Below are 17160 nucleotides of genomic sequence, written 5' to 3'. Positions count from 1 at the left end.
GGACCTCAGTGGACTTCCTTCTGGAAGAGAAGGTCTAGAGACCTCTGCTTCTGGAGTAGAGGATCTCAGTGGGTTGCCTTCTGGAGTAGAGAGTCATCCAGAGACTTCTGCTTCTGGAGTAGAGGACCTCAGTGAACTTCCTTCTGGAGGAGAGGGTCTAGAGACCTCTGTTTATGGAGCTGAGGATCTCAGTGGGTTGCCCTCTGGGAAAGAAGACTTGATTGGGTCAGCCTCTGGAGCCTTGGACTTTGGCAGAATACCTTCCGGAACTCTGGGAAGTGGGCAAGCTCCAGAAGCAAGTGGCCTTCCCTCTGGATTTAGTGGTGAGTATTCAGGGGTGGACCTTGGAAGTGGCCCATCCTCTGGCCTACCTGATTTTAGTGGCCTTCCCTCTGGATTCCCAACTGTGTCCCTAGTGGATACGACATTGGTGGAAGTGGTCACAGCCACCAGTGCAAGTGAACTGGAAGGGAGGGGAGCTGTTGGCATCAGTGGTGCTGGAGAAACATCTGGGCTGCCCTTCAGTGAGCTGGACATTAGTGGGGCAGTTAGTGGACTCCCTTCAGGAGCTGAACTCAGTGGCCAAGTGTCTGGGTCTGCTGACATCAGTGGGGAAACATCTGGATTCTTCGGTGTCAGTGGACAGCCATCAGGGTTTCCTGACATCAGTGGGGGAACATCTGGGCTTTTTGAGGTCAGTGGGCAGCCATCAGGGTTTTCTGGGGAAACATTGGGAGTGACAGAGCCTAGTGGACTGCCCTCCGGACAACCAGATGTCAGTGGAGAAACCTCTGGAGTTCTTTCTGGCGCTGGTCAACCCTTTGGCATAACCGACCTGAGTGGAGAAACATCTGGGGTCCCTGATATCAGTGGGCAGCCATCGGGGTTGCCGGAGTTCAGTGGGACAACTTCTGGAGTCCCTGACCTGGTTCCCGGTACCATGAGTAGTAGTGGTGAGTCTTCTGGCATTACATTTGTGGACAGCAGTTTGGTTGAAGTGACCCCAACTACTTTTAAAGAAGAAGAAGAAGGTTTAGGGTCTGTGGAAGTCAGTGGACTCCCTTCAGGGGAGGCAGATCTCTCGGGCACGTCTGGGATCATGGATGTCAGTGGACAAACTTCTGGAGCAATTGACTCCAGCGGGTTGACATCCCAGCCTCCAGAATTCAGTGGCCTGCCAAGTGGAGTAGCTGAAGTCAGTGGAGAATCCTCTGGAGCAGAGACTGGGAGCAGCCTGCCCTCGGGAGCATATGACGGCAGTGGAGTCCCATCCGGTCTCCCCACTGTGTCTCTTGTAGACAGAACTTTGGTGGAATCCATCACCCAGGCTCCAACAGCCCAAGAAGCAGGAGAAGGGCCCTCGGGCATTTTGGAACTCAGCGGTGCCCATTCTGGAGCACCAGACGTGTCTGGAGACCATTTGGGAGTTTTGGACCTAAGTGGGCTGCAGTCCGGGCTGGTGGAGCCCAGTGGAGAGCCATCAAGTACTCCATATTTTAGTGGGGACTTTTCTGGCACCATGGATGTAAGTGGAGAATCCTCTGCAGCCACGAGCACCAGTGGGGAGGCCTCAAGACTTCCAGAAGTTACTTTAATCACTTCTGAGTTCGTGGAGGGTGTCACGGAACCAACTGTTTCCCAGGAACTTGCCCAAAGACCCCCCGTGACGTACACCCCCCAGCTCTTTGAGTCCAGTGGAGAAGCCTCTGCGTCTGGGGATATTAGTGGAGCTACACCAAGGTTTCCCGGGTCTGGGCTAGAAGTGTTGTCGGTCCCGGAATCCAGCAGCGAGACGTCTGACATTCCTGAGGCTGGGGTGGGGGCATCTGCCGCCCCTGAGGCCAGCGGACGAGCTTCCGGGGTCCCTGATGTGGGTGAAGCCACCTCTGCCTTCCCTGAAGCTGATGTGGAGGGGGCCTCAGGCCTGGGAGTGAGCGGCAGCACCTCAGCCTTTCCTGAAGGCCCCAGGGAGGGCTCGGCCACCCCGAAAGTACGGGAGGAGCCAACCAGCACCTACGCTGTGGGCACAGAGGCGTCAGGCTGGCCTTCGGCCACTCCGATGGCGTCTGGAGACAGGACTGAAGTCAGCGGAGACCTGTCTGGTCACACGTCGGGGCAGGATGTTGTCATCAGCACTAGCGTCCCAGAATCCGAGTGGATCCAGCAGAGCCAGCGCCCTGCAGAGGCGCCCCTAGAAATCGAGTCCTCAAGCCCCTTGCACTCAGGAGAAGAGACCCAAACGGCCGAAACTGCCACCTCCCCCACAGATGTTTCCATCCTCACTTCTCCAGCAGGGACACATGAATCAGCACCAACCGTTCCAGGTATTGTCGGGATTTTTTTTTTCCTTTAAATGGGTTCAGGGAGTTCAGACTCTGGTGTAGAGGGAGGCGGTGTTAACCCAAGTTGCACCGCAGACCAGCTGTGCAGCCTCAGGCAAGTTTCTTAACTTCTCTGAGCCTCATCTGGAAGATGGCAAGAGTACCAGGGACCATTAAACAGGACATAAATATATATCGAACGAGCACTTAGCATCATACTTCGCACACAGCACGCACTTAGAGATTGGTGGTTGCTATTGTTACAGTGGAGTTACATCACCAGGGCCGTTGTATGTGAATCCAACTATCTGTACTTGGGTGACTATTTAGATAGTGCTAGAAATTCTACTCACGCCCTTTCTCTTGGAGTTAATGTGAGATGAGAGAGTGAATCTGATGACATCTATGCCCAAATATTAACTTCACGTAGGGTTAAGACCTGCACAACGTAAGGAACTCTGAAGTGTCATTTTGGCTGTCCTAACTTTAGTCGACACAACCCAGGCACCAGGCACAGGAAGCTGATGATTTTCCTTTGCTTTTTGCGTGGGGATCCCTTGCACCTCCCTCTGGGCCGAGAGACCTTTCCCAGTCAGAGAGAGTCCCCCCACCCAAGATTCTGGGGCCAGGTGCCCAAGAGGGACAGAGTCCCCAGAAACATGCTGACCCAGAGCCAGTCTCGTGGGCTTCAGGGGACTTGTGCCCCGCACCTCGAGGTCTTGGAGGCAAGGCTGCACCGCAGGCAGGCAGCTGTGGTCTTGACACCGAGCGTCTCCCTGGGAGCTGCAGCCCCGCCAGGGCCCGTGCCGAGGCGTCCTGTGGGACCTGCCAGGAGATGGAGGGACACATCTCCTGCCTGTGCCCCAGTGGCCACACTGGTGAGCACTGCAATATAGGTAAGCCCCTCATCGGCGTGAGGGTACAGGCAGGGGACCCAGGGGGACCCCTTTATCCCCAGAAGGGACAGAAGGCCGGAGGAGGCGACCAAGGCCGGCTGAGGCTCAGGCTTCCTGGCCTGGGAAGGAGAGGTGAGCAGTGAGAGGTGACGCCTCAGGGTAGAGGCCACAGGATAAACGTGTCGCGTCTCTCTAGAGAGTCTAGTCTACATGGCACTTCAGGGAAAAAAGTTCAAGTAATTAAACCGAGAAATGGTTCGTTGTTTGTTAAGCCAATGATTGTTTGAGTCAAATGCCCAATATGCTTGAATTTTGAAGATAAAATTTGTGGTTTCCAGGAAGTGTGGAGCTGGGACAAAAATGGGGGAGAGCTGGTCACGCCTCATGGGAGCTGGGAGGGAAGCTCCGAGGGGGTGGTCTTGCATCCTGCAGAGTTGCCTTCTGCAGGAAAGCCCCGGCAGACCCCTCCATGCTCAGACCTGGGTGGGATTTGGGTCCCCATTCTTGCCCTGAAGGAAATGACACCCCCAGCTGCAGGTGAGCTTGGCCTTGCCGCGCCCTGCCCCTTGGCACCCACCGCCCTGGGGCCTCTGTCCTTTGCCATGGATCAAGCAATTTGTGGGACAGGTGAGGAGCCAGGCGGGCCCTCTGATTGGAGGTGGCCCCCAGAACGAGATGATGAGGATCTGCCTGTTTTCCCCGAACACGTCGAGGCCTGTGGCCATGAGGACATATCCTCTTGTCAAGGATCAGCACCCTTAAGGGAACAGATGCCCAGGTACCTCCAAGCCCATATTTTTGGGATAGGTCTCTGCACTGCCCCCACGCCCTTACCCCAGGCTCTGTCCCAGAGTCTTTCATAGAAGAGCTTCATTCCTCTGACACATGCAGGATCAGAGCCGTGAATCCTGGGGGAGAGCAGATCCCACGAGACCAACAGGGCCAGGCTGTTTGTATATATTAATATATATGCAAATTAATACCTCACAATATATGCTCCCATCATATAAATATGCTGTGTACTTGGCCCTTACACAGGAAATGTTCCGTGTAAGCAGGTCCTAGGGGGACTACGGATTCACTCTTTCCTCCCCTGGGGTCAGCCTTCGGCCATGTGGCGGGACCATGACTAAGAGCACTGTGGCCCTCTGTGGCCAGAAGGTGGGCTCTCCTAGGGTGGTCCTGGCCTTACCGCCTAGGGGTTAGTATGTCACGGGGCCACGGTGACCCCTGGGACTCCAGCCACATCCCTCCATTGTCTTCCCTCTGGCTGTGGCTGGTGGAGAGCGGCAGGGGCACCAGTCCTGGGTGACCTGTTCATGGACATAGCCTGAGCCAGAGAGGAACAGACTCAGGGCCCAGCAGGACTTCCGGGACAGCCACCAGGACCGGAATCCCCCTCCCCCCCTGGTGTTTGTTATCTTCTGACACCTCTCTCCCTTCTTAGCAAGTCCTTCCCCAAGCAAAAATCACAGCAGGGCTCATGGCCTTGGAGTGAGAGGTTGGCAGCAATGGACCCTAACTGCTGGAAGGACAGCCTTTCTCTGATCGTGTGTACCCCCACAGGGCTTTCTGCCCCCACGATTTCTTCCCAGACAGCTCTGTGGGTAGCTTGGCCGTTATCCCCATCTGAAACTACCATACGGAGAGTTCAGGGTTTTGCCTAGCTCTTCCAAGGGAGTCAAATCCAGAACTGGGGTCTTCATTCTCTTGTTTAACACACTCCGCTAAATAAGAAGCTCCCTCTCGAACATAAGAATCAGTTGCTAGTCTTCACTTGGGAGGTGAACTTCAGAGCCACCAGAATGGAGAGAGGTTATAGATGTGGGGCTTGGCCAAGCCCTCGGCACCTCATTTGTAATAGGGTCAAAGGAGTGATTCTCAGCTTTAGGAACCTCCTGATGCCTGGGGTCCCACTCCCCCAGATTCTGATTGAAACAGTCCTATGGCCTTGGCACTGGGGTTTTAAAGAGCACCCAGGTGACTCCAGGGTGCAGCCAGGGCTGAGAAACTGCTGTAAGGATTAAGAACTCCTGTGTACAGCGTCTGGCCCCAGGAGGCATCAATAAAGATTACTTCGCCTTCCCCATCTCTCACACCACTGGTTAGGAAAAGCTTTATCATCTCTAAAGAACAGGTGGTGAGGATGCTTCCAAAAAAGCCTGCAGATAGCGTCCCCTCTCCGCAGGTGACCCACCGTGGTCTTGAGCTAGAACCCACAAGCACAGTCTGTTGAAAGACAGTGTGGGTCAGTGTTCTCCGGGTGCCAGAGGTAACAAAATATAGCATTATTTCTGTGGCAATATTTGAATACTCAGTGTGACCTTCCACCTAGTAAATGAGGTTGGAGGCTGTTATTTAGTCCTTAAGAGAAAATATTTGACAATTACCATCATCTTGCTAAGTCAGCATTGTGGTAAACAAGTGCTTGATAAATGACTCATCTCCACTCTTGACGTCAAAATAAACATGTTTAATGAATGGAGATTTTTTTAGCGATTGAAAAAGCAGAGCTAGCTACCCCATTCCAATCCACTGAAGAAGCAACAGCTTCCTCCCCACCTCTTTTGCTGACATTCGCTGAGGTTTCTGGCTCTGAGGTTTCAATCCTCCTTAGAATCACCTGTGTGCTTTTAATTTTTAAAAAAGCTCCACACCTGGGTCCCACCTGGAGCCACCCCGATGGAACTGGTCTGAAGAGGGACTCTGGCATTGGTATTTTTAAAAATCTTTTAAAAATTTTTGTTAACTACCATAGTGATTCTGATGCGCAGCTAAGGTTGAGACATTCTGTTCTAATCAGATCTCACATCCAGTTTTCCAGCAATCAGTGGTGCTGGGTGTATTTCTCTAAACTCCTGGGTTAGAAGGGCATGCACACAAAATTCAGTCAGCCCTCTTTACTGTCTTACTGCCGTTCTTCACTTTGTAGGCTTGAGGCTCTGATCTATGATCTGACGCTGTCTCTTCCCCTGGAGCAGGGAGGTTGGAATTCCAGTGAAATCTTAGCTCCAGGGGTCGGGGGGGAGGGGGATGCTGTCAAAGCAAGTGAAAATACAGGGTTACAGGGTGCCTGGGTGGCTCAGTTGGTTGGGCGACTGCCTTCGGCTCAGGTCATGGTCCTGGAGTCCCAGGATCGAGTCCTGCGTCGGGCTCCCTGCTCAGCGGGGAGTCTGCTTCTCCCTCTGACCCAACCCCCTCTCATGCTCTCTCTCTCTCTCTCTCTCTCATTCTCTCTCTCTTAAATAAATAAATAAAATCTTTAAAAAAAAATATAGGGTTACAAGTGCAAATACAAATCACACCTTCATGATTTGACATAACCAAAAAATCTATGGGCAGATTTGAACAGGGAACCACAGTCGACCCTTGAACAGCACTGGGGATTAGGGGTGTCAGCCCGCCGCAAAATTGAAAATCTGCATATAAATTTTGACTCCCCAATATTTAACTATTCATAGCCTCCTGTTGACCAGAAGCCTTAGTAATAACAGAAAGTCAATTAATACTTATTTTGTATGTTATATGTATTATATACTGTATTCTTATAATAAAGTAAGCCAAAGGCAAGAAAATGTTATTCAGAAAATCATGAAGGGGGTACTCCTGGCTGGCTTAGTAGGTAGAGCTTGTGACTCTTGATCTCGGGGTCATGAATTCAAGCCCCACGTTGGTCTTACTTAATTTTAAAAATATACAGAAAAAAAATCATAAGAAAGAGAAAACACATTTACAGTACTGTATTGTAAAAAATCTGCATATAAGCAAACACACAAACCCATGTTAGTTCAAAGGTCAACTGTAATTGAATTTAAAAAGCATGCTATTAAAGTCACATTCGAGATCAAACTTTAAGACTTGATAGTATAATTATAGCATACTGGTTAATTTAATGATGTTTATTTTAAAAGCAAATTGAAACTGATAAATATGTTCTTATAACCCTTCTATCAATTATGATAGAAAGCAAGTGTATTTACTCAGGTCTGTCCATCTGATTGATCCTAGGTCTTTGCAGGGTGTAGGACATCCACTGAGTTAAGAAATTGTCTCTGTGCTTCTTGAAGGGATTTTTCTCCCATGTTTGTCCAGGAAAGTTATGTCCAGGGTCACCACATACAGCTGCACAGGTTGTGCACTGAACAACTTGAATACCATTCATATATTCTTTATGATTTGCAACCCCTTTAGTTGGGTGTCATTTGAGTAAAAGTACCTGCTGTCACTCTTCATTCAGCCTTTTCTATGAGCCAAATAAATTCTCTCACTTGGAGGTCCTAGGCTCTGACATAAGCAAAAGCTGGGCAAGACCTATTCCAGATACAGGCCTGAGTTCTCCAATTCAGATGCCAAAGTGATCATTTGGAAGTATCTTATTCCCCCTTGCCTTTACCAGGGGGCTGTCAGTTATTTTCTCCCCTAAGGTAGGGCCTGGTTCAGGAACAAATCATCCCTTTTGGTTATAGTAGTGGGAAGAAGACTCAGAGTTCTGACACTCCCCAGGGTCCCTGCTCTTGGCCTGATGCAGCAGAAATGATAATGAGATGCTGAGATCCAAAACTTCAGTGTCCCTCTTCCTCCACGGGGGACAAAGGCCCAACTTCAGCCTCAGTGTCTGATTCTTCCCTCCATCTCTTCCGGTCTGTCTCCCTGGCTTACGGGCATGGGCAGGCCACTTCCCTTGTTTCCTTACCTGTACTCTAGGACACATGACATCTGTGCCCTGGGGCTATTGAGGGTAAAGTGTGTGGGAGCCATTGTGTCCGGGTCAGGGAAGATTCGTGAGAGAGACCGGTTCCTTCTCTTTGCTCTCTTCCTTCATGCAGTCTGCCCATGGCCCAAAGCCCTTCCCAGCCCCCCACCTGCTGGCAGCCTGTCTGGGGTCCAGCCAACTCTGTGCTCAGCCCAGCTCAACTCCTCTCGTGGTTCCAGAAAACGAGCAACATCCCAACTGCCCTTCACAGAAAGAGGTGTGGGCACTGCAAGGCTGGAGGGAGAGGCAATGAGGCCTGGCAGGCGTGCGCGGCTCCCGAGAAAGCCCCACGCAGGATGCTCAGCCCTCTTCCTACAGTGGAAGGCTTCTCTCACCTGCCCTGCTGGCACCCACAGTCTCTGTGCGCTTCAGCATTTTGGCCCTTCCTTCCCTTCTCATCTGTGAATCCCGGGCCCTGCCCAAAACAGCTTCGGAACCCGGGAACAGGTTCCCTGAGTTTCGATCACCCCCCCCACCCCCGGGCCTTCTCAGATTGGGTGCCAAAGCCAGGAGGACAACAACACGGCCTCCCCTTGGGTCTCTGGCCACCTGGGGGCGAGTGATATGAAATAAGCATCTGGGATAAGGGAGGCCACCTGGCCTGACCTCCCTGGGGCCTCCGCCTCCCCTGCCCCTCCCCCACGCGAGCCAGAGGCCCCAGGGTTGACTTCCGGCTCTTCTGCCCACAGGCCACTCCTGTCCCCTGCTCTCTACAACTGCTTTAGCGCCTCCATTTGCTTCAGCCCCCCCTCGCCCGGTGCTTCCCATGTCCCATAATGATGCTAATGGACACAAGAGAACAGGGGCTCCTGTTGAGCAGCCCCCAGCTTCCGCCCGGCCCACCGGCCTGACCTATTGCTGCTACTGCTGCTGCTGGGAATCCTGGTGCATGCTGGGAATCCAAGTGCATGCTGGGACTCCTGTCAGTTCCTCCATGCATTTTGGTTTTGCTTGGAACAGTTCCGACCTTGGAACTGTTGGTGTCTAATCTGTGGTGCGAGCTCCCTGAGATGAAGTTACGAACTCCGCGGGAGCAGAGACGCCTTAGGACCTGAGATTTTCAGGCCACCCACTGCCCAAACCCAACTCTGGTCCAGCAGATGTCTACTATGTACCAGCTAGCGAAAAGGAACCATAAGAAAGTGCTTTTGCCTTCTTAAGAGGGGATGGACTTTAAGGTCTACTCTGCTATCCTGAGAGGCAAGAACTAACCCTGGAATGTATTTAGGACGCTGATGACGTGGACACCACCCACAGACATGTCGGGTCCTGAAGGTTGTATGAACACAGCTGCATATACCAAGGCTTAGCCATATGTCATGATGCCCCATGGGCCAGTGACACCCATTCATTGCAGAATCTTACTGATCTGGGAAGAAGAGCTTCACAATACCTTTTATCATGTTCCCAGGGGAAGGTACCCAGAGAAAACCAGCAGGAGCCTTTGTATAAAGACGAAGAGAGTAAGAGATCCCCAGGTTTCTGGCTTCTCAGAAAAAGGCAGAAAGACCAGATTAGGAGATTCACTTCTCACCTTGGCTGATGGATGAAGATTGAGGCCAATGATTTACCAATTCCAGTCCCACAAAGAAGATGGATCAGAAAGAACATCTTGGGCCAGAAGAACAGAAGGGAGGAAGAGTCTGCCTGGGAAGAAGAGGTTGATGGGGACTGGCCTGTACCCCAGGGTGGTGGCTAGCCACTTACTAAGTGGCTCACCAGCTTCAGATATTAGTCCCAACTGGCTGGAATGGAACCTGTCCGGAAATTGTGACTCACTGGAGATGTCCACGTTCTAAGGCCCTAAGCTGGAAGGAACATGGGAAAATGTTGGGCTGGTTTCTCTTCCTCCCCCGAAGAGAATGATGCTGGCTTCATCTTTATAAGATATTCTAGAATCTGATGTACTGAAGACAAAGGTGTCTGTGACTCCCAAAGATCGAATGAGTCTCATGCGGATATCCCATGCTACCATTCGCTCATGGTTCTGTACCCTCCAGACCACCTCTGGCTTGTTCATGCCTTGCTCTCTTGCCTCGGTTCATAACTACAGAGGAAGATAAGAAAAGAAAGAGCTCTAACAAACTTCAGGCACTTGACTTCCAGTGTCCTTGCTCACCAGCGTCATGTTCAGAGCCAGTTCAGACCCCAAGGCCTCTTGAAATACTCACAAGAGAAGGCATCTTGGAGGAGCTGCATGCTCACTCTTCCAACGGGCGTTTGCCTTCAGAAGCACCAGATCTCTTCACCCGCAGGGAAACCTGGCTCCCGTGCTCCAAGCTTGCCAGTCAAGAATCACACACATCCAAGAAAACCCTTGTTGGATCTTTGGCTCAGCACTCCAGTATGGCGGCGGCAGCAGCAGCAGCAACAGCTCTTAGGAAGTCCAGCCACCCCACCTCTTAGGAAGAGCAGCAGGGCTGGCCACCCATAAAGCACCTGCAATGCTTGCAAAGCTGGAGTTCCTGGCAAGAGTCCTAATGGTGGCCCTTGGTTTCTTGCAGACATTGATGAGTGCCTCTCAAGTCCTTGTCTGAATGGAGCCACCTGCGTGGACGCCATCGACTCTTTCACATGCTTATGCCTTCCCAGCTACCGAGGGGACCTGTGTGAGATTGGTACGGCCGTCTCGGCTTCAGCTAATGTTACTAACTGCTGCACCCCCTGCTCCTCCATCACCCTTCCTTCTAACCACAGGCTCTTGGCCCTGGTTGGGGCCCGCACGGTCCATCCAGCCAGCCATTTCAGGGGCCACCAGTGAGAAGTCTGCCTCACTCACTCCCACTCTTCTTGCCCATCCTTGTGGAAACCTTCCTCTGGGGCATTGGCTGATCTGACCACAGGAGAGACATGCAGCCGGGCCAGCCTGCACTTTGGAAGGTGGGGCCCTAGGGGATCTTTAAAACACTAACCTGCGTCAGGGCTTCCAGACCCTCTGATGCCACCCCGAGGTTGGTGCATGCATCAGACTAAAGAGGACAGAGCTGATCCCGTGCATTTGTCTGGAAGGAAGCTATGGGTGGGAGTAATCGGTTCTCTCTCCGGAGGACACCACAGATCTTCCAGCCCGGTCATGAGCATGTGTCGGCCTGCTATATTACCCAGGGGACCTTTGTGGCCCCTCCATGGCCTGGGAAGCCACCAGGCCACACTGACCACGCTGCCTCTTTCTTCTCTGGCAAGAGCTCTGTTTTGTCTGCCTGAGAGCTCCCATGTCACTGGCATGACATGCCTGAGCAGGGACTGCTGCATGTCAACGTCTTCTCATCACCAGGGACAGCTGCCATGTCAGTGCCACTCCGGCCCGTGCTTCCTCTTCCCCGCCCTTGTGCAAGTCAAAAGCCGGGGCAGGGAGAACAGAGCCTCACTACAAGGGATGGGGGCTGAGTTTCCCATTTTGGGCCTTGCCAATCCCTTTGCTTCTGCACCCAGGCCAGGCTCAGCTGGGGGAGCTGTGTGCCAGGAACTTGTCAGGGTCAGCTGGAGCCCCCCAACTTTCTCACTCTGGTGCTTCTGGTCTCCCCCCTGCCATCCTTCTGGGCCTCAGGGCCATCCCAACTCAGAAAGAGGGAGATGGGGCTTGTATTTACTAGTAGCAATAACCTGTGCAGACCTAGAAGCATGCAGGGGTTCAAAACCATTTTCTATGATCTCTCAAGTTGGATATCCCAGAAACTTCCAGAAAGCAGATGAAGCTCCTGGGAAGTCTCCCTTTGGTCCTAAGCAGGGTGGGGAGGTAGTTTGGGATTGCATGTTCCTTCGAGGCACCGCCAAGATTACAGACTGGTGGGTGAACTTAAGTCTTCTGGAAGAAAAGGCCTGGACCCTTTTCCTTCCCTGCAGCCTCTAACCCTCCACCTCCACCCCAAGACACCAAGAAATTAGGCATGGGGTCTTGGCTGGGGGGAGAATGGAGGGTTATAGGATTCTCTCCTCAGGATGCCAAAATATTTGCCACAGGGGAGAAGTGTCTGGCCTGTTTGCACAGACAACAGCTCTTGGATGCCAGACGAGGAAAGGAGGTGCTCTGCCCAGCGTGGAGGCAGGCGGAGATGGTGCTGGTGCCGGCCAGTTGGGCGCTGGGCCAGGTCGCCCAGCTAAGCAAAGCGAGTCTCCATCTCTTCCCCCCATTTCAGTCCATTGGGTGCTTCACGGCTTGGCTCCGGGCCCGCTGCACCATCCCGCCTGGCTGGAGTTCTGTTCATTCTTCCCCAGAGCCTCCATCCTGCATGCCCTGGCCCCTCCCAGAGCTGTTACGCCCCCCACATTTGCCTGCTCAGCCCAGCTGTCAGCACTGTCAGCCCTGGAATGATGTGGCCTCCTCTGGCCTCCTCGGAGGCCTTGCCACCTTCTTTCCAGACCTTTGCCTTGCTCCTTGGAGGAGGCATCGGCTGCAGGGGACCAGCGGCCTCCCCCTCAGCCCTCCTGCTGCTCCGCCTCTTCTCAGGCTGCTGGCCTCCGCATGTCCTCTGTGTCTGCCTTCCCCGAGTGTCTCTCTTCCACGCCTTCAGGCTAAGCCTCCTGCCTGTCAGGTACGGGTCCTCCCATCCTGGGTCAGCCAGACTCTGGGTAGCACCCAGTAAGGGAGGCTCCATACAGCCTGCAGGGTTCACGGCCCCAGGCCCGAGGAGCAGCAGGGGAAGGAGGAAGAGAGGGTCTTGGAATCCCCTCTGTCCAGTGGTGTGCTGGCTGATGGTTAATAACCGGCTCCTAGAGAGGAAGGGGGAGCCCTGATGTGTGGAGTCTGCCGATCTCTGAGGAATGTACAGCTGCCAACGTGATGTCCCTGAAGGCTGAGACGGGAAGATGCGTTCATAATGGCTCTCCCAAGCCTGAAGGAGCCAGCTCTGGCCCCTGCCTCTGTCTGTCCCTCCGGGCTACTCCAAGAGCTCCAAACCAGTGCCCTCTCCTGAACTCAGAACCCATTGCCCATATAGGTTTGTGAGGAGAGAAGCTCCTCCCTCTTCTCATCTGCCCCCAAGAAATTAAATAAACAGCCGAGGCCCCTGGGTCATGGACCCCCGGTTGGCTGCCTCGTCCTCCAAGTGGCAGGTATCTTGTGCCCAGCCAGAGCCAGCTCAGATCGACAGATGTAGGGCTCTGAGTCTTCTGTAGACCCAGAGCAGCCTTATTTCTGCTCCTCTATGCCTACCCGAAGTGCCATTTCATGCCCCCAGCGCGGCCTCCTGTGGCCCCCTTCACATGCCCCGCTCAACTCCCTCCCTGCCTCCCCACCTTAACCTCCACACCTCCCACCTTCCACCCTGCAGAGCAGGAGAAAAGCTTGGGGGCGGGGGGCCGACATCAGGGAAAGAAAGGGTGGGAGCCTGCCCAGAGGCTCTGGGGCTCCCGGGCCAGGCCTTCCTGGCTCCCAACTTGAGCCCCATCTAGATGGGCCTCTCCCTTCAAGGATGGACATGGAAGGTGGGGTGAATGTAGGCGGCTGGCGTACGACTGGCCACACTGGACACCCCCAGGTGGCCTCGGGGCTCCTCTCTTCAAGCCCCTGACCTGTGTTGCAGACCAAGAGCTGTGTGAGGAGGGCTGGACCAAGTTCCAGGGTCACTGTTACCGCTACTTTCCCGACCGCGAGAGCTGGGTGGATGCCGAGAGCCGGTGTCGGGCTGAAAAGTCACACCTGAGCAGCATCGTCACCCCCGAGGAGCAGGAGTTTGTCAACAGTGAGTGCCGGGGTGGGGGGGCCCGCAGGGCCTGCAGGGGTGGAGGGCAGGGAGGGAAGGAAGGGGGTTGCCGCCGGGGCTGCACCCCAAAGCCCCGGACTAACCCTGTGGCTATTGCCAGTCCATGTCAGCTTGGGTGGTGGTCTGCACGTGCGTGCGCTGAGACCCTTGTCAGGGCCGCAGAAGCAGGTGGCTTGCTCCTAGGAGCCCACCCACCTCCTGCCCCTCCCCCATCCCCTCTGGCTCTGCGAGCTCAAGTTCTCAGGGTGTCCAGCGCCCTGCCCATCATCCACGTCTCTCTCTAGACAACGCCCAAGACTACCAGTGGATCGGCCTGAATGACAGGACCATCGAAGGGGACTTCCGCTGGTCAGACGGACACTCCTTGGTGAGTTCTGCCGCCCAGAGTCGGGGAAGGCACACACCTACTGAGCAGCAGCTGGGCTGGGAGCCCTAGGGCCTGGGACTGTGTCTCCGTCCTCTCTGCCAGGGCCGGGCGGGTCGAGTGAACACCGGCATGAACAGGGGGGTGAGGAAGACAATGATGGAATGCAGGCACATCATCAGAAGGGGTACGTGGAGGCTTTCAAGGGCTTCCTTGCCCACAGAGGACTCGGTCTACTCTAGGAGGCAGGCCGACAGAAAGTGGCATAGATGCCAAGGGACATAGTAAATGCTGCAGGTCAGTGGAGGAAGTCAGGGAGGGCTTCCTGGAAGAGGTGAATGGGAACAGGGTCGTGGGTTGGGGAAGAGGATCCGTCCCAGGGCCAGGCCTGAGGGAGAGGCCTAGGGAGACAGTCTGGACTTGGGAGCCATGTCTCTACTGCCCAGTCCTCCCCAAACGAGGCAGCCTGTGAGACTCGCCCCTGCTGGCCCGATGGAGGAGTGGCATGGGTACCTCATCAGGGACTGAGAAGAAGGGGGGGTCAGGCCAAGCTCCTGCCTCAGCCTTACCCCTGCCCCCCCAACCCCCCCCAGCAATTTGAGAACTGGCGCCCCAACCAGCCTGACAACTTCTTCGTCAACGGGGAGGACTGTGTGGTGATGATCTGGCACGAGAAGGGAGAGTGGAATGACGTGCCCTGCAATTACCACCTGCCCTTCACGTGTAAAAAGGGCACAGGTGAGCAGACCCCACCCCACCCCCCGCCCAGAGAGGCCCCGCCGGGGTGGAGTCAGGACCTGAGGCTCCTGCTGGGGGGCCTGGGGCAAGGCTCCTGGTCTCCGGGCTGCTGATGTCCCCTCCCCCACCCAGCAGGCAGACTGGCACTGGTGGGGGGGGCTCTCCCCGTGCCAGTGTCCCACAGCCAATGGCAAGAGCAGGCCCACTCCTAGGGGGGGTGAGGGTCCCAGGCTAGAGGACAGACCGGCCCCTATGCACACAGCCCCCAGGGCCCCCGCACAGAAGGTCACTCACGAGGACTGTCCTGCGTGGGGAGCCCCGCTCTCTTTGGGGTCCCCATGCGTGTCAGTTGTCAGGTCCCGATCCTCCCCGTGGAGTCTGTGGACACGGAGGTGCTGGTCGAACACACCCCTCCTATTCCTGTGCCCTGCCCAGACCTCCTCTCTGTCCCACTGTTTTCATAAAGAGGTCACAGACCATCTGCCCGGCGCTCGCCCCGTTCCCCACCCTTCTCCCTCCCTGTTGTCTTTCCCTCAGCCCCTCAAGACCCTCCTTTTTCCCCCCCTGCCATGCTGCTCTAAATCACGGAGGAACCCAGATGTTAGAACCTATGGTTCCCAGATGCTTAGCACAGCATGAAAATGCCCCTCGACCAGCAGCCAGGCCTCACGGCCAGCTGTCCAAGCACGGTGCCCCTTGCTTGGGCTCTGGGCGGTCTCATCACGGCCAGAGGGGGCCACACCGGCTCATCACGGGAGACCCTCTGAGAGTCCTTTCTCAAGGGTGTTTGCCCCTCAGTGGCCTGCGGAGACCCCCCCGTGGTGGAACACGCCAGGACCTTCGGGCAGAAGAAGGACCGGTACGAGATCAATTCTCTGGTGCGGTACCAGTGCACAGAGGGCTTCGTCCAGCGCCACGTGCCCACCATCCGGTGCCAGCCCAGCGGGCACTGGGAGGAGCCTCGGATCACCTGCACAGACCGTGAGCACCGCCCCTCCCCCAACCCTGGCTGGGCACAGCATTAGACCCTGCCACCAGGTCCTCCTTCCTGCTCCCGGAGCCCGGCAGTGGCTGGCCCTCTCCTGGGGGGTCCTGAGCACCAGCTGTCTGCACTATCCAGGGGCTCCATCCCTCTCACTCCCCCCTGCCTTCAGGGAGGGCTCGCTCTCACTTTCCCTGAGAGGATGAAAGAAAAAGCAGGTGGCCGGCTTCTTCAAGACCAGCTCACAGCCCCTCGGCCCAAGTTGGGGCCAAGAAAAATCAAAACCAGAAAGCGGGTAAAGCCTCAGGTTGCCCTTCTTGAGCCCATGGTTTCTGCAGGGAAGGGGAGCCAGCTGAGGAGGGGCAAGTAGGGAGAGGCTAGGCTGCCCCAGCTTCCTTTGGAGCAAGCGGTCAAGATTTCCGGTCTCCCTTTCACCCCAGCCTCCACGTACAAGCGCAGACTACAGAAGCGAAGCCCACGGGCCCCACGGAGGAGCCGACCCAGCACAGCCCACTGAGAGCAGCTTCCAGGATGCGCCCAGGATCCTGATCCCAGGAGCCTCGCCAGGCTGACGTCCACACGGACGGTGTCTTCTTCTTGTCGCTTTCTGTCATATAAGGAATTCCATTAAAGAAGGAAAAAACCAAATCCCACATTGTGTATGCACCTGCCCCCTGCCCCCCCAAATCGCCAACACTGCATCTGATTTTCCCCCCCAATGCCAAAGCCAAGCAAACGTATTGTAACCCGTGGACTGAGTCTAGAGACATTTCTTCAATCTCCCGTTGTGCCTTTCCAGGGACCAGTGCAGGGACAGGGGGAGAAGGGGAGGGGTTAAGTTAAATAAAGAAGATTATTTTTTGTTTCCTGACTTTATCCAAGAGCAGTGCAATGGTTGGTTCTTTCCCCTCCGGGGAGAGCTAGGGAGGAGGGAGGAAGGGGCCCGAAGAGCTGGGACCAGACCGGACTGCAGCTGAATGTATTGGATGAGGGGCCAGGAGGGCCGCACGGTCTGTGTGGGGGGAGAAGCCTGGGGGAGAGGGGGTGGGCTCCGCCGAGGATGAGGGGGCAGGAGAGAACCGCTGAGGGATCTTCTGCTGCGTGGGGGGTCGGGTTCCCTCCCAAGGTCCCTCTTCCAGCGTCCTCTCACCCAGGCTGCCACCCGAGCAGCTGTCCATCTCAGCAGGGCTGGGTGGGGGGGGCACTTCCTTCCCAGCGGGAGTGCCGCCCCACCCCCTCCCCCCTCCCCCCACACCTCCGGGACGGTGCAGGCACCAGAGTTCCGTGCACCTATTTATATTTTTGAAAACTGAAGATTATGATAATTATAATAATAAAGACATTGGAAGAGATCTCTTTCTTTTCTTTTCCCTTTCTTTAATAAAAAAGAGAAGGCAACCAGCA

General features: G+C 55.0%; 1 protein-coding gene across 1 annotated transcript in view; it reads left to right on the top strand.

Annotated features, from left to right (window-relative positions):
• ACAN (aggrecan) overlaps positions 1-17080 on the top strand; it is a 62262-nt gene extending 45182 nt beyond the window's left edge. Inside the window, 6 exon segments of the mRNA XM_073882267.1 lie at positions 1-2324; positions 13493-13651; positions 13957-14039; positions 14630-14774; positions 15573-15755; positions 16197-17080. The exon segment at positions 1-2324 is cut by the window's left edge and continues 4 nt beyond it. Coding sequence (XP_073738368.1) covers positions 1-2324; positions 13493-13651; positions 13957-14039; positions 14630-14774; positions 15573-15755; positions 16197-16273 — 2971 coding nt within the window. The 3' untranslated portion in view covers positions 16274-17080.
• The last annotated feature ends 80 nt before the right edge of the window (positions 17081-17160 follow it).

This window comes from Callorhinus ursinus, unplaced genomic scaffold, assembly GCF_003265705.2.
Source record: "Callorhinus ursinus isolate GAN/ISIS: 27379988/994484 unplaced genomic scaffold, GSC_fseal_2.0 scaffold45, whole genome shotgun sequence".
Lineage (NCBI taxonomy): Eukaryota > Metazoa > Chordata > Mammalia > Carnivora > Otariidae > Callorhinus > Callorhinus ursinus.
Note: the sequence above shows the minus strand (reverse complement) of the source record. Positions and strands in the feature narration are given on the sequence as shown.